The sequence below is a fragment of the Ornithorhynchus anatinus genome, chromosome 7 (assembly GCF_004115215.2).
Source record: "Ornithorhynchus anatinus isolate Pmale09 chromosome 7, mOrnAna1.pri.v4, whole genome shotgun sequence".
Taxonomy (NCBI): Eukaryota; Metazoa; Chordata; class Mammalia; order Monotremata; family Ornithorhynchidae; genus Ornithorhynchus; species Ornithorhynchus anatinus.
In genome coordinates, this window is record NC_041734.1 from 54300295 (window position 1) to 54323936 (window position 23642).

General features: G+C 44.2%; 2 protein-coding genes across 5 annotated transcripts in view; one reads left to right on the forward strand and one right to left on the reverse strand.

Moving 5' to 3' along the window:
* COL4A4 (collagen type IV alpha 4 chain) overlaps window positions 1-15335 on the reverse strand; it is a 123132-nt gene extending 107797 nt beyond the window's left edge. For 2 of the 3 annotated variants that reach the window (XM_029068969.2, XM_029068967.2), the window contains exons 1-4: window positions 15234-15335; window positions 10969-11143; window positions 7703-7739; window positions 2211-2288 (exon numbers count right to left, since the gene is read on the reverse strand). In XM_029068969.2, the coding sequence (XP_028924802.1) occupies window positions 2211-2288; window positions 7703-7739; window positions 10969-11021 (168 nt within the window). In that variant the 5' untranslated portion in view covers window positions 11022-11143; window positions 15234-15335. Of the gene's footprint in view, window positions 1-2210; window positions 2289-7702; window positions 7740-10968; window positions 11144-13293; window positions 13395-15233 lie in introns of all 3 variants that reach the window. The other variant, XM_029068968.2, reaches the window with a different exon arrangement.
* A 777-nt stretch (window positions 15336-16112) lies between these two features.
* The window catches only part of COL4A3 (collagen type IV alpha 3 chain), a 133851-nt gene continuing 126321 nt past the window's right edge, over window positions 16113-23642 (forward strand). Inside the window, exon 1 of one of the 2 annotated variants that reach the window (XM_029069198.2) lies at window positions 16113-16312. In XM_029069198.2, coding sequence (XP_028925031.1) covers window positions 16205-16312 — 108 coding nt within the window. In that variant the 5' untranslated portion in view covers window positions 16113-16204. The remainder of the gene's footprint in view (window positions 16313-23642) is intronic. The other variant, XM_029069197.2, reaches the window with a different exon arrangement.

Here is a 23642-nt window from a genome sequence, read left to right on the forward strand (position 1 = left end):
AGGAGAGTAGTGAGTTGAGATAGAATGGGGGCACGGTGATTAAGTGCTTTAAAGACAATGGTGAGCTCCCCTCGGATCTGCAAGCCTCACTCACATTCCTCACAAGATACCCATACTGGAGATAAAAGATGCACACCTGGACCCAGAAGACAGAATGTTTGATCTGCTTTAATGACTCCAATGATTTACGAAATATGTCAAAGGGGCTCAGAAGCAGAGTAAAAGAATACCCAAAAGGCTCCTCTTTTTAGGTACCAGCAATGATTGCATGAACTTCTACTGTTCAAAGGTCTGGTTTCTGTGCCTGGATGAACGATTCACCAGTAACCCGGCTAAGACAAATAGCTAATTTTCTCATTCAATTGAGCAGGATCCTCTCCCCTTTGGATAATGATGAGCACACACCATTGAGAATTATGCGGATGAAGAAACAGGCATGAAAAGAGTGTTAAGGAAAGAGGGACATGGGTTTCCACCTTGAAAGAATTTACAAATACCAATTACTCCACCCATCTTCCTCTAGAATCAAAGGGCCCCACAGAAATTCGAAAGTCACTTAGTTCATTCAAGAATCTGCCCTTAGGCAAGTCTTCTTCTAAACTATCTTTATGAATATCTTCTTTTCAAAGCTTTCCAGGAACAAAGACTCCATAGCCTTACTAGATACCCTGACCCAGGATTAGCAGCCCTGATGATTGAATTCTTCTTTAATCAAATTATCTTTTCTAAAATGACAGTCCATATCCTCTTGTCCAGACTTCTATGAAGACTGAGCATTAGAAGTCAACTACCCACTCCACACTCCCAATATTGCCATACCTGTGTAGTTGGAGGTGGGAAGATGGTATTTGGGGAGATGGTATTTCAGATGAGGCACAGTGTTCAAAAAAGATTGAAAACCTTCTACAGCCTGTAAACAGTATTTAAATTTAGGCCTAGATGATACTGAACATTTAATGCTCATGTGCTCCCATTTATTAGTAACATAATAAGGACAAATCTTACATGCTGTTTAAAAAAAGTACCCAACACTTGGGTCATCAAAGTTTTGTCAATCCATGCAAGAGTAATCTGAGGCCTTATCTTCCTTCTCTGTTTCCTCTCAACCGAGCTCCTGAGTAACAGGATTCTAAAGCACTAGATGGAAAGGGGGAAAGAATGGATGGAAGCAAGAAAAGCTAGCACTCCCTCACAGCTTTAGACTCTTGAGCAAAATGTTACTAGAAAATGAGGGAAATGTCAAATGAATCATAAATCTAGAGAAAGTTTTGTAGCACAATATGAGAAGCTCTGGTAATCCTTCTTTTTATTTATTTGTTATTATGAGAAGCAGCGTGGCTTAGTGGAAAGAGCACGGGCTTGGAAGTTAAAGGACTTGGGTTCTAATCCCGGCTCTGTCACTTGTCTGCTGTGTGACCTTGGCCAAGCCGATTAACTTCTCTGTGCCTTAATTACATCATCTGTAAAATGGGGATTAAGATTCTAAGCCCCACGTGGAACTACCTGATTATCTTGTATCTACCTCAGTGCTTAGAACAGTGCCTGGAACATAGTAAGCACTTAAATACCATTATTATTATTTGTTTCTATTTAAATTATTTCCTTTTTTCATCTGTATGCTTTCTCCATTAGACTGTAAGGTCCTTGAGGGCAGGGAATATGTGCCTCACTTGTGTTGTCCTATCTTAAACTTGCAGTGCTTAGCACTCAATAGATGCCCAATAAATGCAATGAATTTTGATTTTTTAATTCAAAATGTTGCCATTTTACATATGTATATGACTTCCTCCTTAAGAGTATGAAACTCCTGTGGGCGGGGATTGCATCTTATTCATCTCTTTGTACCTCTTCAAGCTTTTAGTAAATTTTCTGCACAAAATGGGTATTCCATAAATACTGGATGGACTGACTGATATAGAAATGTTTCAAAACGTTATAATAATGGTGTTTGTTGAGGATATGTCCCAAGCACTGTACTAAACTCTGGGGTAGCTATAAAAGAAGCGTGTTGGACACAGTTCCTTTCCCACGTGGGGTTCACAGTCTATGTAGGAGGGGAGAACAGGTATTGAATTTCCATTTCACAGATGAGGAAACTGAAGAGCAGCGTCAGACAGCAAGCAGGTGGAAGAGCCGGGCCTGTGTTCTTTCCACTGGGCCATGTGGCTTCTCATTTGAAGCTTGTTTGCTGTGAGAAATAAATCACTTACCCTTGATCCTTTCTCAGGAAAACATTGGCAAGCTGAACAATTTCGTCCTCCACAAATGGCGGTGTATTTTTTTCCACCCTGAAAATTAAAATGAAATTAAATTGAATGAAAATGAAATATTGCACTACAAAACTTTCTCCAGATTTATGATGTATGTTATTTAGTAGGATATTAATTTTTCCCCCAAATAAAGCACATCAAAGGAGGATTGAGCCCACTGGGCAAGGAATCACAGGGCAAGGTTTGGGATAGAGAGAGCAAACAGAGCAGAATCCAGGGGATCTTTTGCCCTTCATTTCAGTGATACTCTGACACAAAATTGGGGAATCTCTGAAGTGTATAAATTGATTTGAGTTCACAAAAAGAAAAAAATGCAAATAGCCTTACTAATGAACAGAGACCCACAGACTGAAATGATTTACACTGAACCTTGAAAAAAGACAAAACGTGGATATGCATAAGAAAGATTAAAGAAAATTTTAAAATTTTGTCCTTTATCTCTTCTGTGAACCTCTATATGGGATCCATCAACTTGACTGTAAGCATCTTGAAGGCAGGGGCTGTGTCTACTCACTTCACTGTACTCTCCCATGTGCCAAATCCAGTGTTCAACACAGTAAGCACTCAGTAAATAGCACTGATAATCATTTTGCTGTGATTCATTCATTCAATAGTATTTATTGAGCGCTTACTGTGTGCAGAGCACTGTACTAAGCACTTGGAAAGTACAATTCAGCAACAAATAGAGACAATCCCTAGTCAACAAGGGGCTCACTCTCCAGACCATACTATTATGAAAGCCAAATTCCCAAGCCTAATCATAATAACTGTGGCATTTGCTAAAATGGAAAGGACTGATAAAAATGATTTAAAACCTGCCAGGATGTATTAGAAGTGCTCTCGGTTTCTATAATGTGTGTCTTCACTATTCTTAATTCTTGGGGAATTAATGAGCATCTTTTAGTTAAAAAGTGATGCAATAAAATGAAATGTAAGACAGTGTCAGAAGTAAAAGCTGTGCCTATGCCAATGACATTGGTCAAGGCATGTGTAATATAACAAAGTTTCCTTAATGTGGAATTCATCAAGAATATAACTCCCAAAGTTTAGAAGAACTGAGGGTGTAATGAAAACATTTGGAAACTTCAACCTATATTAGCAATGGAGATGGTCCCAAAGAAACTATTTTTCTTTTCAAAATATCTATTCTTTTTTCTTCAGAAAAAATGATATTCTAAAAGGAAATACAGTAGAAAGAATTCTCAAATGAAATAGTATTTGTCACCCTTACTGTACTGAAAGTACATGAGAAAACACATTGAGAGCATGGTAATTTGATTAGCAAAATGTTTTAAAATGTCAGAAAGTATCTGCCAGTACAATCCTGAGCCAGTCAGTCAACATCTTTGAATGCAAAGTTTATGTTAAAAATATACCCCATAATACAAGAATAATAGAATTTAAATGATGCCTAAAGCCTCATTAGCAGTGTGCATGACATCACAAAGCGCATCACAATACATGGGTTCATTTAATGCCAGAATTCAGAACTACATATATGGTGAAATGTCAAACACATAAAACAGAAGTTCATCTGATATACATTTTGAAAATGAAACATCCTGTTTTTCTTTCTCAAAAGAATACCGAAAGAAGGATGGCAAAACTTTGCTTTCTACATTTCAAGAAATTTCACAGTTTAAATTGGTTAATAGTGGCAAAGTTACACAAAGTAGAAGACTGGATTGAGGAAAAATTAGACCACTTATGGAGGTCATTAAATAGTCATCTTTCAAATATTTCTATATAAAGTGAAATTTTGAAAACTAATCTGAAAAGGAATCCAAAATATTTAGGTTCTTCTCAGAGTATGTTATAAAATGTCTAGGTAAAAAAGGAAAATAATCATTTAAAGACTAAAATATGATCATCCAAGGATGCAGTGATCATTTACATTCTTAATGCAAAGCCATCCAAACTTTACAGAAAGAAAGGACATTCCTGTTCATCTTATCTGGAGTGCTTTAAAAATATTTCCCATTATGGAAGCTCAAGACAAGACAATAATTTTTTTTTAAAATCTGCTTTCATTCTCCCAAACTAAATTTTCCAATGGAAAATCTGTTCTCCATGACTCTTTTCTCTTCTTTAAAAATTTATCTAGAGAAATACTAAATTGAGAGTTTCCACTCTCTTGTTAGTTGTTTTAATTCCAAATTAGGAAAATTAATAGTCAAATTGCCTATTCATTTTTTATCGTGTGTATAAATGATAAAGCAGCTTTACAAATATTCTGAGAGTCTAACAGTAAATGGTAATCTGAAATGGAATTGAAGTAATGGAAAGTAACCTTCCAGAAGAAGTCCCTGAATTGGGCACAGGCAAGAGCTAATAGGCCAATAATTTGAGAGAAATTAAGAGGTACCCTGAAGCTAAACCAACTTTGTATTGACAGAAATCCTCCCATTTGGTGAATTCCCAAAAAAGATCATTTTAGAGGTGGCTTTACAAAATGATTATTCCCTTTCTTAAAGGCTACTAAACTTCAATTTCAGCACTGCTGGCGAAGAGAGGGTGGAGCGGCCAGAGACAGCAGCGAGAGACTCAGCCTCAGGGACCATCTATTTACCGCTATTTTTCATGGGTATAGGGTCCAGCCATTTAACCCCAAATTTTCTGGAGTTGAAAGCCTGGGTTTCAGGTTGACTTCTCCTGTTCTGTCCTCCACAACAGAAGCAGGAGCCAGCCTCCCTGGCACTGCCAGGGGATTTGAAGGAAAGTAAGGTAGCCACAAGGAAGGCTGTTGAAGGGACTAACAAGGGGTGAGGTTCGGGGAGGAGAAATTCCAGCCATCTCCCCAGGCACCATCCATTTACTCCCAATTTTCCTAGTAATGGAAGCCTTCATCCTGATGAGTGTAACTACACTCAAACTCACCCTCCTGCCATGAGAAGCAGGATGCAGTCAGTGCCCGCCAAACATGATATGGGCCAGGCCAGGAATAACAACAACAACAATAATAATAATGGTATTTAAGTCTTTACTATGTGCAACGCACTGTTCTAAGCACTGGCGTAGATACAAGTTAAGTAGGTTGGACACTGTCCCTGTCCCACATGGCTCATATTCTTAATCCCCATTTTACAGATGAGATAACGGAGGCACAGAGAAGTTAAGTGACTTTCCCAAAATCAACAGCAGTTCAGGTGGCAGAGTCAAGATTAGAACCCGGGTCCTTCTGACTCCCAGGCCTATGATCTCTTCACTGAGCCATGCTCCTTCTCAAGGTCCTTGTACGGGAGTTTGAATGAGGGAATGTGGTTGGGAGCTTGGAGTTGGGGACTTGGGTGGATACCCTGTGAAGGTGGGCACTAAAGGACATGAGAAAATAGGGTACAGTAAACATCCCCATCAGCTCTTCACCGCCACTCAAAAGGGAAGATTTTTTTTCCCCCGATGGTATTAGTTAAGCTCTGTGGTATAATCAGGCAATTTACTAAGCTCTGGGGAAGATACAATTAATTAGATTGGGTACAGTCCCTGTCCCACATGGGATTCACAGTCTTAATTCCCATTTTACAGATAGGGTGACTGAAGCACAGAGAAGTTAAGTGACTCGCCCAAGATCACAGAGCAGGCAAGTGGTAGAACAGGTATGAGGACCCAGACCTTTGATTCCTGGTCTCGGGATCTTTCCACTAGGCAATGCTGCATCGCCTCTAGACTGTAAGTTTATTATAGACAGAGAACGTACCTGCCAAATATGTTATATTGTATCCTCCCAAGTGCTTAGTATAGTGCTCTGCACATATTAAGCACTCAATACCATTATTGATGATGATGATGACAATCATGGCAGAGGGGAATCCACAGGCAGATTATCCCACCAATTAGATCTGGCCTGGGGGAACTGATAAGAAGAGGGGGCAAGAGGGGTAGATGTTTTAATGTTTTAATTGGAGAAATCTGAGCAACAAATATTTTCCAGAAGACCTCCATTTGTCTTGGGAGTCAGACATTAGTAAGCTGCAAATCTTTCATGTATGTGAAATTAAGTTGGATCTAAAACAAATCATCTAGAGTTTGGAAATAAGTGAAATCGTGCCTCACAAGCTACAGCTGTGCTTTTTCAGGATTTGAGTTTAAAAAAAACACACAAAGAAATGCAAGTCAGTGTCATTTCTGTTAGTCCTTGCCATCCCAATGAATCTAATTATGGTATTCTAGTGTGCAAAAGCCTGGTGAAAATTTTGCAGGGCTCAAGGTTTAGGGAAAAGTTTCTTTAAATCTATTTGTGGGACTGCCACAAAATAGACTAGGGTTTGCTATTCCCCTAAATTAATTTTCTCCAGTTCATTCTGACTTCCTAGCTTTGGTGATTATTTTATTTGCTCAAGAAACTTTTTGAAAGGTGATGAGTCTTCTCCCCAACCCCACCGCCCCAATTTATAAGATTTTTTAAAAATCTATTTATCCAGAGGGTAATTTGTTTCAGTGCAGTCTATAAATGTTTGACATGCAGAGTCCTAAGTTTTCATTTCTTCTGAACTGTATAAAATGGAAATCTCCATTTTTCTCCCCCAAGTTTGCTGTCACCTGGGGAGCATTAGAGTATCTGCTAATTGATGACTTATTGGACATCTAAGGTAAGAGAATATGAATATGAACAAAGCAGTATTTCAGACAAAATTATTGCAAACTTTTCACACAAATATGTCACAGTTGGCACCTACCCAATTGATCCTACAGGGACAATTTGTGCATGTGAAATGCTACAGGGCATATTTGTCCAAGTGGGCAGGGACTATTCACCCCTCCTTTAGCCCCACAGCACTTATGTACATATCCGTAATTTATTCATTTATATTGTCTGTCTTCCCTCTAGGCTCACTGTGAGCAGGGAATATGTTTATCAGCTCTATAATACTGTACTCCCCAAGTTTTTAGTACAGTGCTTTGCACAAAGTAAGCACTCAAATTACATGGATTGTTTGATTACCATTGATTAATTCATTCATTCAATAGTATTTACTGAGCACTCACTATGTGCAGAGCACTGTACTAAGCGCTTGGAATGTACAAATCGGCAACAGATACAGTCCCTGCCCTTTGACAGGCTTACAGATTAATTGATTGGTCCACTCCAGGGCATTAGTAGATGTTCCAACTATCTTATCTTTTATCCTCATCATTCCAAAACAGCACTCGATTTAACTGGATTTAGGGTAAAATTCTAAATTAAATTCCTTCAATTTTGCATTTTTAGGTCTATTTCAAAAAGGGAAAAAAGGAAGGAAAGTAAAGGGACCATACAGTGGCCTCTATAGCCTCCAATAAAGCAGTGTCATAATTGCTCCATTATTATTGTATTATTATCATGATGGTTTGTATTTGCATGCATACTACCACTGACTTGCTCCTTTGTAATTCTTATTGTAATGAAATATGCTAATGAACAGATTAACAGTCTGATCTAAAATTAATGCACTTACCCCATAAACCGGTAGAGAAAAAATAATTATGAGCCACCTGTAAGGAAAAAAATCAAGTTGCATTTAACTGATAATACACATTAATTAGTCTCATGTGTATAATCCTGGAATTAGAGAGAAAAATGCTGTTTGTTTTCTGAAGGCAAACACTGCATTTTCCATTACCCAGAAATTAAGTATAGAGAAGACAAACCAATTTAAATGGCCACATTTCTTCTAATCTGCTCTGCAAAAAATAGTGAGGTCCAGGAAGTCCCATCCCATCCACCTACAGACTCTCTGTCTCCCAGGGAACATGGCTAAGGAAAGGAGAATCCTCAGGGCTGAGAGTCTAGTATTTCTTCCCTCTACTCACTCTCCATTTTGTTTCTCTGATGCCTCAAACCTGTGTCTTCATTAGGCATATTCACCTGCTTTCCATGGGGGATCTGAGAGAGAAGTCACACATGGGCTGAGACATAGGTAATTTCTCATTATTGCATGCAATCTAGTCATGCATAAAATAGGTTCAAGACATAGTTGCATTATATACATTTGCAAATGGAATGGAGAATCTCAAATCATGTTATTGTCTAAAACCTAAGACCCAAGAAGCTGGAGAACTGGATAGAGGTGAAAGCTCCAAATGTCTCCATTTTTGATGGCTTGTCGACAAGACTCAATTTTTTTGCAGTTGGCATTTGACTTAGAGTGAAGGGAAACTCCAGTAATATGAAAATGTTCTTTATACTTTTCTGAATCTTTGGTAAGATTAAATATTTAGAGTATACTAGGTACCTATCTAATGCTAAAAAAGGAACACTACTTACACCTCACAGCAATCATATAAAGTGCACCATTTTATCTACCAGACATGCTCTGCAGTCCAGAGCAATCATGAACCTTGCTTATAGTTGTAAAGTGCCACAAAGCAGAACCCCATGTTCTGAGTTACAGTCAATTGCCCAGCCAGCTGAGCCTCAATTAGGAAAAATTAAGAATAAAACTAGGCAGGGATTTAGTAATAAAAGTAATTAACAGCATATTCACTGGTCCAAACCAACCCTTGAAAGGAAAGTCACCTGACTAAAGGCAAGAGAAAATAAAATGAAAAATTTAATTCATAACATTACTGTTGCATTTTGAGGGGTTCGTTTCCTTCAGTTAATTATAATCTGCTAGTTAAAATTTTTGCTCTAGACTGTAAGCTCCTTGTGGTCAAGGATTGTGTCTTCCAACTCCACTGCAGTGTACTATCCCGCCTTAATTCCTGCATCAGCTTTCTTGCTGACCTCCCAACCTCCTGCCTCTCCCCACTCCAGTCCACACTTCACTCTGGTGCACATACCATTTTTCTACAGGAATGTTCAGGCCATGTTTCCCCTCTTCTCAAGAACTTTCAGTGGTTGCCCATCCACCTCCACAACAAACAGAAAGTCCTCAGCATTGGCATTAAAACACTCTATCACCTTACCCCTCCTACCTCACCTCATTCATTCATTCATTCAGTCGTATTTATTGAGCACTTACTGTGTGCACAGCACTGTCCTAAGCATTTGGAAAGTACAATTCAGCAATAAAGAGAGAAAATCCCTGCCCACACCTCGCTACTCTCCTACTACAACCCAGCGTGCACAGTTTGGTCCCCTAATGCTAACTTCTCACTGTACCTTGATTTCATCTATCTCACCATCAACCTCTCGCCCAAGTCCTGCCTCTGTCCTGGAACGCCCTCTCTCCTCATATCAGACAATTGCTCTCCCCACCTTCAAAGCCTTATTGAAAGCAAGAGGCCTTCCCTGACTAAACCCTCCTTTCCTCTTCTCCCTCTCCCTTCTGCATCACCCTGACTTGCTCCCTTTATACATCCCCCCTCCCAACCCCACAGCACTTATGTATCTATCTGGTATTTATTTATATTAATGCCTATCTCCCTCTCTAGACTGTAAGTTCACTGGGAACAGTGAACTTGATTCTATTTAGTTGCCATTGTTTTTACAAGATGTTCTTCCCCTTGACTCTATTTATTGCCATTGTTCTTGTCTGTCTCCCCCGATTAGACTGTAAGCCCGTCAAATGGCAGGGACTGTCTCTATCTGTTGCCGACTTGTTCATTCCAAGCGCTTAGTACAGTGCTCTGCACATAGTAAGCGCTCAATAAATACTATTGAATGAATGAACAGGGAATGTGCCTGTCATATTGTTATATTGTATTCTTTCAAGCACTTAGTGCAGTGCTCAAAAAATACAACTGACTGACTGAATGACTAGAAAACCATTCAGTTCATGTTTCTCCATTCCTTAGTAACCTCCAGTGATTGCCCATCAATGGACACATCAAACAGAAGCTTCTTACCATAGGCTTTAAAGCTCTCAATCACCTTCCACCTCTTACCTTACACCTCCCTGATTTCCTACTATAGCCCAGCCCACACACTTTGCTCCTCTAATGCCAACCTACTCACCGTATCTCGATCTTGTCAATCTCAGTGCCGATCCATTGTCTACTCCCTGCATCACCCTCCCTCTTCATATCTGACAGCCTATCACTCTCTCCACCTTTAAAGCCTTATCAAAAGCCATCTCCCCCAAGAGGACTTCCCCAACTATGCTCTCATCTTTCCTCCCACTCTCTTCTGCATCGCCCTTACACTTGGATATGCATCCTTTATTTACCCTTCCCTCCGCCCTACCGCACTTATGTACATATCCATAATTTATTCATTTATATTAATGTTTGTCTCCCGCTCTAGCCTGTGGGCAAGGACTGTGTCTGTGACTGTGCTCATTGTGGGCAAGGAATGTGTCTTCAACTGTTATATTGTACTCTCCCAAATGCTTAGTACAGTGCTCTGCACATGGTAGGTGCTCAATAAATACGATTGATTTATTATTACTCCCCCACGTGCTTAGTACAGTATTCTGCACTCAGTAAGCACCCAATTTGAGGACCTGGGTTCTAATTTTGGCTCCACCAGTTGGCTGTTGTGTGACTTGGGCAAGTCACTTCACTTCTCTGTGCCTCAGTTGCCTCATCTGTAAAATGGGGATTAAGACTGTGAGCCACATGTGGGACATGGACTTTGTCCAACCTCGCACCTACCCCAGCACTTAGTACAGTGCCTGGCATGTAGTAAGTGCTTAACAAATAATATTTTAAGAAAAGATTGATTGATTACAAATGTCTTATCTGCTAAATGGAATCTAAGTAGTACCAGAACTCTGAACTAAAGCAATAGTAGAACCACCTAAATTTAAGAGAAAATGGGCAAACCTGTTAAACTTACCAGGGTTTGGAGATATTTTTAATCCCTCTGAAATAACATCTTAGTAGCGCCATTCACACCGATTATTTCACATTCAAGTCCTCCCTTTCAATAATCCTCAGTGGTGTCTTCTTTTGCTTGCTCCATAAATTTTGTCTCTAAATATTGTTCCGTGTTCCTCTTCTGTTTTACAGATCTATATATTTGAGATACAAATATATCTGAAAAAAGGGTGTATGCACATTCTTGCCATAAAATTTGCTAATGCCCAGGAGGCTCTGTCATACTTCAAATGAGCATGTGTGGGTAAGGGTTAGAAGGATGATAGAAGTGGTCGGGAAGAGAAAACACACTCGAATACTGAAAAAGTTCAGGATTTCTTATTGAAGCACATGGAGAAAGTAGGGAAAAGGGCACCTGGGTGAAGGCAACATTCTGGTGGGAGTGGAGGAAAATTCTGCATGGGAAGGGGTGAGTGACAGTGTCTTTCACTCCCTTCTGCTCCCATTAGGCAAATAGTTGGAACTCTCCTGCAAGCAGGGGCAAAGGAGGCTGGAATAAAACTGATAAAAGTATCTTGTTAAAGATAAAAGTAAACACAGCTGAACAGACCTTTTGCCCATGAAAAGAACAAGATTTTAAAGCACCTTAGTGCAAAGAGAAGCAAAATAAACACCAAGTTTTCTTTGCTAAACCAAAACATCTGTAATAATTACCTGGTTATTGGAGAGTAAAATGGTAATATTACATGACAGACCTATGTGTTACTCTACCCTGAAGGCAGCATGGCCCTGCCTTTAAGCAAGATGCACTTTCATTCCAATTTTTAAAAATCGTGAATCAGTCAAGGGGACTCAAATGAATTCTATAAATCATTCCTTAGACATCTTCTGGTGCCCCCGATCATGGCCCGGACCCCCCTGGGTTTCTGCCACTCTCCAGTGTGACTCCCAGAGCCCTCGGCATCCCCTTCTACCTGACTACCGTGTTGCCTTCTTGGGATTCCGCACCAGTTCTCACCCGCTTCACTAAGGAACCTCTATCCCACCCACTTTCTACCTCTCCAGCGGGTCAGAGAACAGCAGGCTGGAGCCTGGCATTGCCTCCACAAAACTTGGAGAAGACCTGGCAGCGACTGCTGCGGTCATCATTGTGGCCGCGGTTGTGATTGTGGGCTCTGAGCCATGAAGAGCCCGAAACTCTGCTCCTCCGGCCAAAACGACCTACTAATCTTTGTTTCTGTCTTGATGTTGCCTTAGTCTTGGGCTTGTTTGTTTTAAATCTCTCCTTATGATTGTCACCCAGTTTCTTCTTCCCTTTTTAATTTTTAGATAGGAACGGTGGCTAATTCCCACTTGTGTATTCTTTATTTACATTATCATCTGTCTCACCCTCTAGTTTGTAAGCTCACTGTAGACAGGAAACTTGTCTACCAACTCTGTGGTACTGTACTCTCCCAAGAACTTAGTACAGTGCTCTGCCCAGAGTAAGCACTCAATAAATACTATTGATTGATTTCCCATGCTCTGCAAATAGTAAATGCTTAATAAATACTATTACCACTACTGGCAGATGCAACTTCTAATCCATCCCCTACTAAAAGTTGAGTTACATTTTTACTGTCCTGTTTTGTGCATAGCAAACAAGTTACGACTTCTTAGCTTTAGGAAACCATTAAAGTAAATTCTGCTTTGGTTCAAGTGACTCTTCTTCAATCAAAGAAAGTTTTAAATCTAAAGAGATATCTGGAAATGTTTCAGAATGCATCATTCATAAAATTAAAGTCCATTCCAGATGAACTTCAGGCTCGTTTTACAGGAAGTGATAACATCAAAACTTAATGTCAGTGTCAAAACATCAGAGTACTATCGGCTTTCTTGAAGGATGACATTTCATTAACTTAGACCACCTGCTGTCCCATCTCAAAAGGGTAACAAGAAAAGTAATACCATCTGCTTGGGAATAAATAGGTCCCTAAAATAAACCCTATCAATAAGGCAGAGTTACTATGATTAATGTGAAGAGAAACACTAAGGTGTTTCAAAACCATCCTCCTTTTTTTTCTTTACCCTCCCCTTCTGTTCAGAAGCATTGGAAAGACTGTTATACTTTGTACCAGACATTTGAAAAAGATATTTATAAAAAGATTCATCCCTAGTCAATAATAGTAATAACCGTGGTGTTTGTTAAGCACTTACTATGCGCCAGGCACTGTTCTAAGCGCTGGGGTAGATATAAGCTAATCGAGTTGGACACATAACCAACCCTGTCCCACATAGGGTACATGGGGCTTAATCCAATTTTACAGATGAGGAAAGTGTGGCACAGAGAAGTCAAGTGACTTACCCAAGATCACACAGCAGACAAGTGGCAGAGATAGAATTAGAATCCAGGTGCTTCTGAAGTCTTCCTTTAGTTTCAACTTAACTACGCTTGAAAATGTATGTCTTTAAAAAAACAAAAAACTTTGGTCCTAAGTAGCACCGGGGGTGCTGACCTGGAGAAAGTTAGCATCTGCATCCCACGGAGTTCGGGAATTCCAGTCTGCGAAATGTCTCCCAACAGAAAATGAACAAATGCTACCGATTAAGATGACTAGGAAGAGGACACCACGACCTGAGGCCGTACTGTGATTTTGTGTATCTCCCCTCCTTCCTCCCTCCCTTGGCATTTAGGCTGATGAAATTCAAAGTGGAAAGCCACAGGGGAGCTGGAGAGAATGGGACCAACTCTTTTTCCTGACCAAAGGCGTTACCGATTAAGATGATGAGGAAGGGAATACTCCGACCTGATGCAGCAGTGTAATTTTGTGTGCCCCCACCCCACCTCCGGCATTTCCCACGATCATAATAATGATGAAGGTATTTGTTAAGCTCTTACTCTGGGCCAAGCACTCATTCAGTGTGGATCTGCATCAACAGAGGAGCTGGAGAGAATGGGGTGAACTTTTTATCCGACCTAGTTGGCTGAGGGCTATGGGCCCTTCCAGTGCCAGAGGGGCCTGGGCCTGGGGCTGGGGGCCAAGGGAGGAGAGGGCAGAGCCTGCTGCCCGGCCCGGAGGTGGGACCGTCCCGGAAGGCAGGATAACGGTCTGTTTGAATCATTCATTCAACAGCATTTATTGAACGCCTACTATGTGCAGAGCACTGTACTAAGCGCTGGGAATGTACAATTCGGTAACAGAGACAATCCCTGCCCATCGCGTAGCTCAGTGGAAAGAACCCAGGCTTCCGAGTCAGAGGTCATGAGTTCGATTCCCAGCTCTGCCACTTGTCAGCTGTGTGACTGTGGGCAAATCACTTCACTTCTCTGTGCCTCAGTTCCCTTATTTGTAAAATGGGGATTAAAAGTGTGTGAGCCCCACGTGGGACAACCTGATTACCCTGTATCTCCCCCAGTGCTTAGAACAGTGCTCGGCACCTAGTAAGCGCTTAACAAATACCAACATTATTATTATTATTAGGGGGAGACGGACAAAAACAAGACAACTTAATCTCGATAAATAGAATCAAGGGGATGGACACCTCATTAACAAAATAAATAGGGTAATAAAAATATATACAAATGAGCACAGTGCTGAGGGGAGGGAAGAGGGGGAGGAGCAGAGGGAAAGGGGGGAAAGGGGGAATCCCGGCTCTGCCGCTTGTCAGCTGTGTGACTGTGGGCAAGTCACTTCATTTCTCTGCGCCTCAGTGACCTCATCTGCAAAATGGGGATTAACTGTGAGCCTCCCGTGGAACAGTCTGATGACCCTGTATCTCCCCCAGCCCTTAGAATAGTGCTCTGCACCTAGTAAGCGCTTAACAAATACTAAAATTATTATTATTATTGACGCCCACCCCAGAGCCCCGGCTGGCATCGGTGCTTAGAATAATAATAATGTTGGTATTTGTTAAGCGCTTACTATGTGCAGAGCACTGTTCTAAGCGCTGGGGTAAACACAGGGGAATCAGGTTGTCCCACGTGGACAGTGCTTCGCACAGAGGGAGCGCTTGACAAATGCCATCGTTATTATTCCGCGGCCTCCTGCAGCCCCCCGCAGGTGGCCTGTCCCTGCCCCGGGGGTTCGGGGTGGGGGGGATCGAGGGGGGAAGAAGACGAGAGCGGGTAAATCGAGGCCGGGGTGGCCAGTGCACTGGCCACCGCTTGGAGCACAGGGTGGCCACCGCCCCAGTGACCACGGGGGGGGGGGGCACAGACGCCTCTTTGCCCTGGGAGGGTACCCGGGACCCCGGAGCCCCCACCCACCCACCCATCCTTCCCCTCCCCTCCCCTCCCCCACTGACCTGTTTTCACCTCTCCCGCCGGCATCCGCCTGTTTCGCACCTCGGGCCGCGAAGAGCTGCAGTCTGCGGGGAGGAGGGCAGAAGGGAGGGGGAAGGGGGGAGGAGGAGGGGGTGGGAAGAGGTGGGGGAGGAGAAGGGGTGGGAAGGGCGGAGGGGGAGGGGGAGGCGGGGGTAAGAGGGAGGAGGGGGTGCGGAGAGACGAATTGTCCATTCCAAGCGCTTAGAACAGTGCTCTGCACATAAGAAGCGCTCAATAAATACGAGTGAATGAATTGAATGAATGAATGAATGAATGAATGAAGATGGGGAGGGGAAGGGGAAGGGCAGGAGAGGGAAGAGGTGGGGGGGGGGGAGGGGTGGGGAGAGGGGAAGGGGAAGAGGAGGGGGTGGGAAGGGGAAGAGGAGGGGGTGGGAAGGGGAAGAGGAGGGGGTGGGAAGGGGAAGAGGAGGGGGTGGGAAGGGGAGAGGGTGGGGAAGTGAAGAGGAGGGGTAGGAGGAGGGGGTGGGAAGGGGAAGGGGAGGGGGTGGGAAGGGGAAGGAGGAGGAGGGGGTGGAAAGGGGAGGGGGTGGAAAGGGGAGAGGGTGGGGAGGAGAAGAGGAGGGGGTGCGAAGGGGAAGAGGAGGAGGAGGGGGTGGGAAGAGGAGGAGGAGGAGGAGGGGGTGGGAAGGGGGCAGGGGTAAAGAGGGGGAAGGGTTAGGAAGGGGAGGAGGAGGAGAGGGTGGGAAGGAAAAGGAGGAGGGAAGGGGGAGGGGAGGGGAGGGGGAGAAGAAGGTGGAGAGGTGGGGGGCGTCGGCAGGGAGCGGGGAGGGGCTTGAGGAGCCCCTGCCTCCCTCCCTGCCGCCCCCCGCCTCCTCCCCTCCAGGTGGCTGCCTGGCTGCAGCTGGAGGGAAGGAGGTGAGACCGTCCGGCCCCTCCGCCCAGAGGAACCGGCCGGAGCAGCGGCCCCCCACCCCAAAACCCCCCCGGCGACATGAGTGGCGAGAGGAGGCCGTCGCTGTGGCTGTGGCTGCTGGTCTTCGTGTCCCTGGGCGGCTGGCACCGGGGGGACGGGACCGCCGCCCCCGCCTCTGCGCCACAGGTAATAACACGAACCCCCATAATGAGGAGGAGGAGGAGGAGGAGGAGGAGGAGGAGATGATTTGTTAAGCGCTCACTCTGTGCCGAGCGCTGTGTCCTAAGCGCTGGAGGGGGGGGGGGGGGAGAGACGCAAGCAGCGTGGCTCGGTGGAAAGAGCCCAGGCTGGGGAGCCGGAGGTCATGGGTTCGAATCCCGCCTCTGCCACTTGGCAGCGGCGTGACTGTGGGCAAGTCACTTCGCTTCTCAGTTCCCTCATCTGTGAAATGGGGATGAAGACTGTGAGCGCTTAGAACAGTGCTCTGCACACAGTAAACGCTTCACAAATGCCAACACGAGCAAACCCGGTGGGACCCAGTGGCTGTTTCCCCTCCGCCCCCCCCCCCCCCCCCCCCCGGGACTGATGCTCTCCATCCCCGTTTTGCAGAGGAGGGACGTGAGGCCCAGAGAAGTCAAGCGACTCACCCAAGGTCACACGGCAGCCGGGAGGGGTCAGGGGGCCCCGGTTGCTCTTGCTCCTTCGCTGTCCGAGGTCTCCAGGCTGGGACGCCCTTCCCTCACAAATAATAATAATAATGTTGGTATTTGTTAAGCACTTACTATGTGCAGAGCACTGTTCGAAACGCTGGGATGGATGCAGAGTAATCAGGTTGTCCCCCGTGAGGCTCACAGTCTTAATCCCCATTTTACAGATGAGGTCACTGAGGCACAGAGAAGTGAAGTGTCTTGCCCACAGTCACACAGCTGACAGGTGGCCGAGTCGGGATTCGAACCCAGGACACCTGGAAGCGGCCGCTGGTCCTTTTTCCACCCCCTGGGCCCACGGATCCGGATTCGTAATAATAACTGTGGTATTTCTTAAGCTCTTACTACGTGCCACGCACCCTACTAAGCGGGGGGAATGCAAGCAGATGAGGTTGGACCCAGTCCCTGTCTCACGACTCGTTCCCTTTGTTTAATGTTGGTATTTGTTAAGCGCTTACTATGTGCAGAGCACTGTTCTAAGCGCTGGGGGAGATACAGGCTCATCAGGTTGTCCCACGTGAGGCTCACAGCCTTCGTCCTCATTTTACAGACGAGGGAACTGAGGCCCAGCGAAGTGAAATGACTTGCCCACGGTCACACAGCTGACAAGCGGCAGAGTCGGAATTCGAACCCATGACCTCTGACTCCTCAACCCAGGCTCTCTCCACTGAGCCATGCTGTTTGGCATTTGTTAAGCGCTTACTATGTGCAAAGCACTGTTCTAAGCACTGGGGGGGATACAGGGTGATCAGATTGTCCCATGTGGGACTCACAGTTTTAATCCTTATTTTACAGATGAGGTTATTGAGGCACCGAAAAGTCAAGTGACTTGCCCAAAGTCACACAGCTGATGAGTGGCGGAGCCAGAATTAGAACCCATGACTTCTGACTCCCAAGCCCGGGCTCTTTCCACTGATCCACCTTTGCTCTTCCGGCCTCTCCCTGCCCCACAGCACTTAATATTTTATTCTATTTATATTGATACCTGTTTACTTGTTTTGATGTCTGTCTCTCCCCTCAGACTGTGAGACCGCTGTGGGCAGGGATTGTCTCTCCTTATCGCTGTATTGTACTTTTCTAGTGCTCAGTACAGTGCTCTGCACACAGTAAGCTCACAGTAAATACAATTGAATGAATTGAATGAATAAATGTCCCAACTGGGGGTTTACAGACTCAATCCCCATTTTACCGATGAAGTCAGTGAGGCCCAAAGAAGTGATGTGACTCACCCAAGGTCACACATCAGACAAGTGGCGGAGGCGCGATTAGAACCCATGACCTTTTGACTTCCAGACCACCACAGCCACCATACTATACTATGTCCCAAAATTAATGTGTCCAAATCAGAACTCCTCATCTTCCCAGCCAAACACCATCCTACTCCCGTCTTTCCCATCACTGTAGCCAACTCCAGTCTCACTGCCCAAGACTATGGCATTGAATGAATTGAATTAAGTGGGGAGTGACTCCAGCCACTACACCATTGCTGTAGTAAGCACCTGGAAGAATATGAAACACATTCCCTGCCCACTGGGAGTTTAGAATCTCAAAGGGAAGATGAACATTTAAATAAATTATAGGTAGGCACTTGAGTGCTGAGGGTGGAGCAAATAGCCATCCATCAATGATATTTATGGAACATTTACTGTGTGCAGAACAGTGTACTGAGCTCTTGTGATAGAATATAAAAGAGCTAAAACACATGGGCAGAAGCAGCGAGAAGCAGCATAATAATAATAATGTTGGTATTTGTTAAGCGCTTACTATGTGCAGTGCACTGTTCTAAGTGCTGGGGTAGATACAGGGTAATCAGGTTGTCCCAAGTGAGGCTCACAGTTAATCCCCATTTTACAGATGAGGTAACTGAGGCACAGAGAAGTGAAGTGACTTGCCCACAGTCACACAGCTGACAAGTGGCAGAGCCGGGAGTCCAACTCATGACCTCTGACTCCGAAGCCCAGGCTCTTTCCACTATGCCATAGAGCATGGCTTAGTGGATAGAGCCTGGGAGTCAGAAGGACCTGAGTTCTAATCCCAGCTCCACCACTTGTCTCCTTGGGTAAATCAGTTAACTTCTGTGTACCTCAGCTACCTCATCGGTAAAATGGGGATTAAGACTGTAAACCCCAAATTGGCCGTGGACTGTGTATTATCTTGTATTTACCCCAGAGCTAAGAACAGTGCCTGGCACAGTGTAAGTGCTTAACAAATACCATAAAAAAAGTACTTAAAGGGAATGATGCAGAAGGGGGAGAGAGTAGGGGAGATAAGGACCTAGTCGGGAAGGCCTCTTGGAGGAGATGTAATTTTAATAAGGCTCTGAAGGTGGAGAGAGTGGTGGGCTCTCAAATATGAAGGGGGAGTTCCAAGCCAGAGGGAGGATATGGGCAAGGGGTTAGTGGCAAGGTAGATGAGACTGAGGTAAAATAAATAGGTTGGCGTTGGAGGAATGTAACAGCATGCGGGCTGTAGTGGGAAATCTGATTGAGTGCTTTAAAGCCAATGGTAAAGAGATTATATTTGATGGGGAGGTGGGTGGACAACAATTGGGGTTTTTTGAAGAGTGGGGAGATGTGAATTGAACCTTTTTTTTTTAGATAAATGATCCGATTAACAGAATCCAGTGACAGATTGAATATATGAGTTGAATGAGAGAGATGTCGAGGATTTTTTTTAATGGTATTTAAGCGTTTATAATGTGCCACGCACTGTTCTAAGAGCTGGGTTAGATACAAAGTAATTAGGTTGGACCCAGTCCAAGTACCATATGGGGTGCACAGTCAATCCCCATTTTACAGATGAGGTAACTGAGACCCACAGAAGTGAAGTGAATTGCCCAAGGTCTCACAGCAGACACGTGGCGAAGTCAGGATTAGAACCCAGGTCCCTCTGACTCCCAGGCCTGTTCTCTAACCTCCAGGCCATGATAATGCCATAGTCATGGGCAGTGAGGCTGGAAGAATAGTGGAGTTGGCTACAGTGATGGGAAAGACAGGAGTAGAACGGTGTTTGGCTGGGAAGATGAGGGGTTCTGTTTTGGACACATTAAATTGGGGACATGGTATATTATGGTGGTTTTCAATGTAAATTATATGGAATGGGAATAAAAGAGGATGAGGAGAAGAATTTAATAAACAGTTTTTTGTCTTGGGCTCAGAAATACCTAGACACACCTTTGCCTCTAGGGCCCAGCCTGATAGCCCTCTTGGGAGGAGGATCCGGGAATTTGAGGGAAAAGGGAGGGGAGGAGTGTCCCTCTCTTCTGAGAAATTCCTAATCCTCCATGATTACTGCTACAAGGGAGTCCCCAAAGTTTTTTTCAATTCTCCCCCCTCTAGACTGTAATCTCCTCATAAACAGGGAATGTGTCTTCCAACTTACTCGTATTTATTTAGCACTTACTGTGTGCAGAGCACTGAACTAAGCTCTTGGGAGAGTACCATATAACAGAGTTGGTAGATGCAGGCTGAGGGAGGGGTGAATTAAGGGAGCAAATCAAAGTGCAAGGGTGAGGCAGAAGGGAGTGGGAGAAGAGGAAATGAGACCTTAGTCAGGGAAGGTCTCTTGGAGGAGAGGTACCTGCAATAAAGCTTTGAAGTTGGTGAGGGTAATTGTCCGTTGAATTTGAGGATGGAAGATGTTCCTGGCCAGAGGCAGGATGTGGGTGAGAGATTGGAGACGAGATAGATGAGATCAAGGTACAGTGAATAGGTTGGCATTAGAGGTGTGAAGTGTGCTGACTGGGTTGTAGTAGAAAATCGGGGAGGCAAGGATGGAGTGGGCAAGGGGATGGAGTGCTTTAAAGTCGACGGTAAGGAGTCTCTGATGTGGAGGTGCGGTTCATGAGGAGTGGGGAGAAAAATGATCCAGGCATCAGAATGAAGTATGGACTGGAGTGGGAAGAGACAGGAGGCAGGGAGGTCAGCAAGGAGACTGATACAGAAAATAAAGCAAGATAGGCTAAGGACCTGGATTGACTTGGTAGCAATTTGGATGGAGAGGAAAGGGCAGATTTTAGTGTTGTTGTGAAGGTTGAACCTGCAGGATTTAGGGACGTATCGAATAGGTAGGATGAATGAGAGAGATGAGTCAAAGATAACTCCAAGGTTATGGCTTGTGACACAGGGAGGATGGTGGTGCTGTTCATTCATTCATTTATTCAGTCAAATTTATTGAGCGCTTACTGTTGCAGAGCACTGTACTAAGCACTTGGAAAGTATAATTCAGCAATAGACACAATCCCTGCCCATAACGAGCTTACAGTCTAGAAGGGGGGAGACAGACATCAAAACAAGTAAACAGGCATCAATAGCATCAATATAAATAAATAGAATTATAGACATATATACATCAAAACAAGTAAACAGATATTAATATAAATAAATAGAATTATAAATATGCACATTTATACACAAGTCCTGTGGGGCGGGGAGGGGGAGTAGAGCAGAGGGAGTCAGTCGGGGTGATGGAGGGGGAGAGGGAGCTGAGGAAAAGCGGGGGGCTCGGTCTGGGAAGGCCTGCTGGAGGAGGTGAGCCTTCAGTAGGACTTTGAAGAGGGGAAGTGTGATTGGCAGATTTGAGGAGGGAGGGCATTCCAGGCCAGAGGGAGGATGTGGGCCAGGGGACGACGGCAGGACAGGTGAGATTGAGACGCGGTGAGAAGGTTATTCATTCATTCATTCAATAGTATTTATTGAGCGCTTACTATGTGCAGAGCACTGTACTAAGCGCTTGGAATGTACAAATCGGTAACAGATAGAGACAATCCCTAGGTTAGCACCAGAGGGGCAGATTGTGTGGGCTGGGATGTAGAAGGAGAAAGGGAAGGTGAGTTAGAAGGGAGCAAGGTGATGGAGAGCTTTGAAGCCAGTAGTGAGGAGTTTTTCCTTGATACGGAGGTTGATAGGCAACTACTGGAGATTTTGGAGATTTGGAAAGTGTTGTCCACAGTGATGGGAAAATCACAGGAAGGTGGGAAAATAAGGAGTTTTGTTTTGGATGTGTTAAGTTTGAGGTAATGGCAGAAAATCCAGGTAGAGAAGTCTTGAAGGCAAGAGGCAATGCGAGACTGCAGAGAGGGAGAGAGATCAGGGCCGGAGATGTAGATTTGGGAATCATCTGCATAGAGGTGGTAGTTGAAGCCATGGGAGCAAATGAGTTCTCAAATGGTGTGGGTATAAATAGATAATAGAAGGGGATTCAGAACTGAACCTTGAGGGACTCCCACAGTTAGGAGTGGCAAGCAGTGGAGGAGCCCCCAAAAGAGACTGAGAATGAGCAGCCAGAAACCTAGGAGGAGAACCAGGAGAGGATAGAGTCAGAGAAGCCAAGGTTGGATAATTTTTCCAGGAGAAAGGGGTGGTCGACAGTGTCGAAGGCTGCTGAGACCTCGAGGAGGATGAGGATGGAGTAGAGACCGTTGGATTTTTGGCAAAAAGGAGATCATGGTATATTGGATGGAGCATGGGCCTGGGAGTCAAAAGGTCATGGGTTCTAATCCTGCTCCACCACTTGTCTTCTTTATGGCCTTGGGAAAGGCGTTTCACTTCTCTGTGACTCATTCACCTCATCTGTTAAATGGGAATTTAGACTGTGAGCCCCATGTGGGACAGGGACTGTGTCCAACCTTGTATCTGCCCTGGTGCTTAGAACAGTGCTTGGCACATAGTAAGTGCTTAACAAATTATTATTATCATCTGTGACCTTTGAGAGGGCGATTTCTGTGAAGTGAAGGAGATGGAAGCCAGATCAGAGTGGGTCAAGGAGAGAATTGTAGTATTATACTCTCCCAGAGGCTTTATTATAGTGCTCTGCACACAGCAAGCACTCAATAATTGCTGTCAATTTATTACTGTTCCTTGGGGACAGGAGTAGGGGTGAGTTATTCTCTGACAAGAAGTTGTGATTAATGTTTCATCGGAAATCTTTAGGAGGTCTTCTTGTTCAGTGCCGGCTCAGCTTCTTATTCAACAACCTTTGTGTTGTCTTGCTGCCTGTGTTCAGAGGCTGTGTGTTCTGTTTTCACATATTGATTGTAGTGGGGATGATATATCTCATGGTGGCCTTCTCCCACTTCCCCCACACCCTTCTGCATCATCCTTGAACTTGGATTTTCACCCTTTATCCATCCCTCCCTCAGCCCCACAGCACTTACGTACAGATCCGCAATTTATTTGTCTATATTCATTCAATAGTATTTATTGAGCGCTTACTATGTGCAGAGCACTGTACTAAGCGCTTGGGATGAACAAGTCGGCAACAGATAGAGACAGTCCCTGCCGTTTGACGGGCTTACAGTCTATATCAATGACTGTCTCCCCTTCTAGACTATAAGCTTGTTGTGCCAGGGAACGTGTCTGCTAACTTGGTTGTGTTTTACTCTTCCAAGCACTTAGTACAGTGTTCTGCATATAGTAAGAAGTCAGTAAGTATAATTGATTATGTACTTGTGCTGTTTCAAATTTTGAAAAATAATTATAAATGCATTAGATTTATAACTCTCTTTTGATTTGGGTTGTTACATTACCCACACCTGAGTCTGGAGACTTTCCTGCAGAAATCTGCAAATAAGAAGGAGCTGAAAACTCAAGTGTCCGCTTGGGCTTTTCTTCAATATGCAGAACTCTGAAGAAATGCCACAAAAATTCAAAGGTGCCTCTATGATCGCCTGATTCTAGAAGAAAGATGAAAAAGCTGACTGGTCATTTTCAGAATATTTTACTGCTCTCCGTTCTAGATAATATCCTAGTTAGAGTCCTATGGAGCAGCCCGTTAGAGAGTATCAACCCCTCTGCCTGCCCCCTGAAATT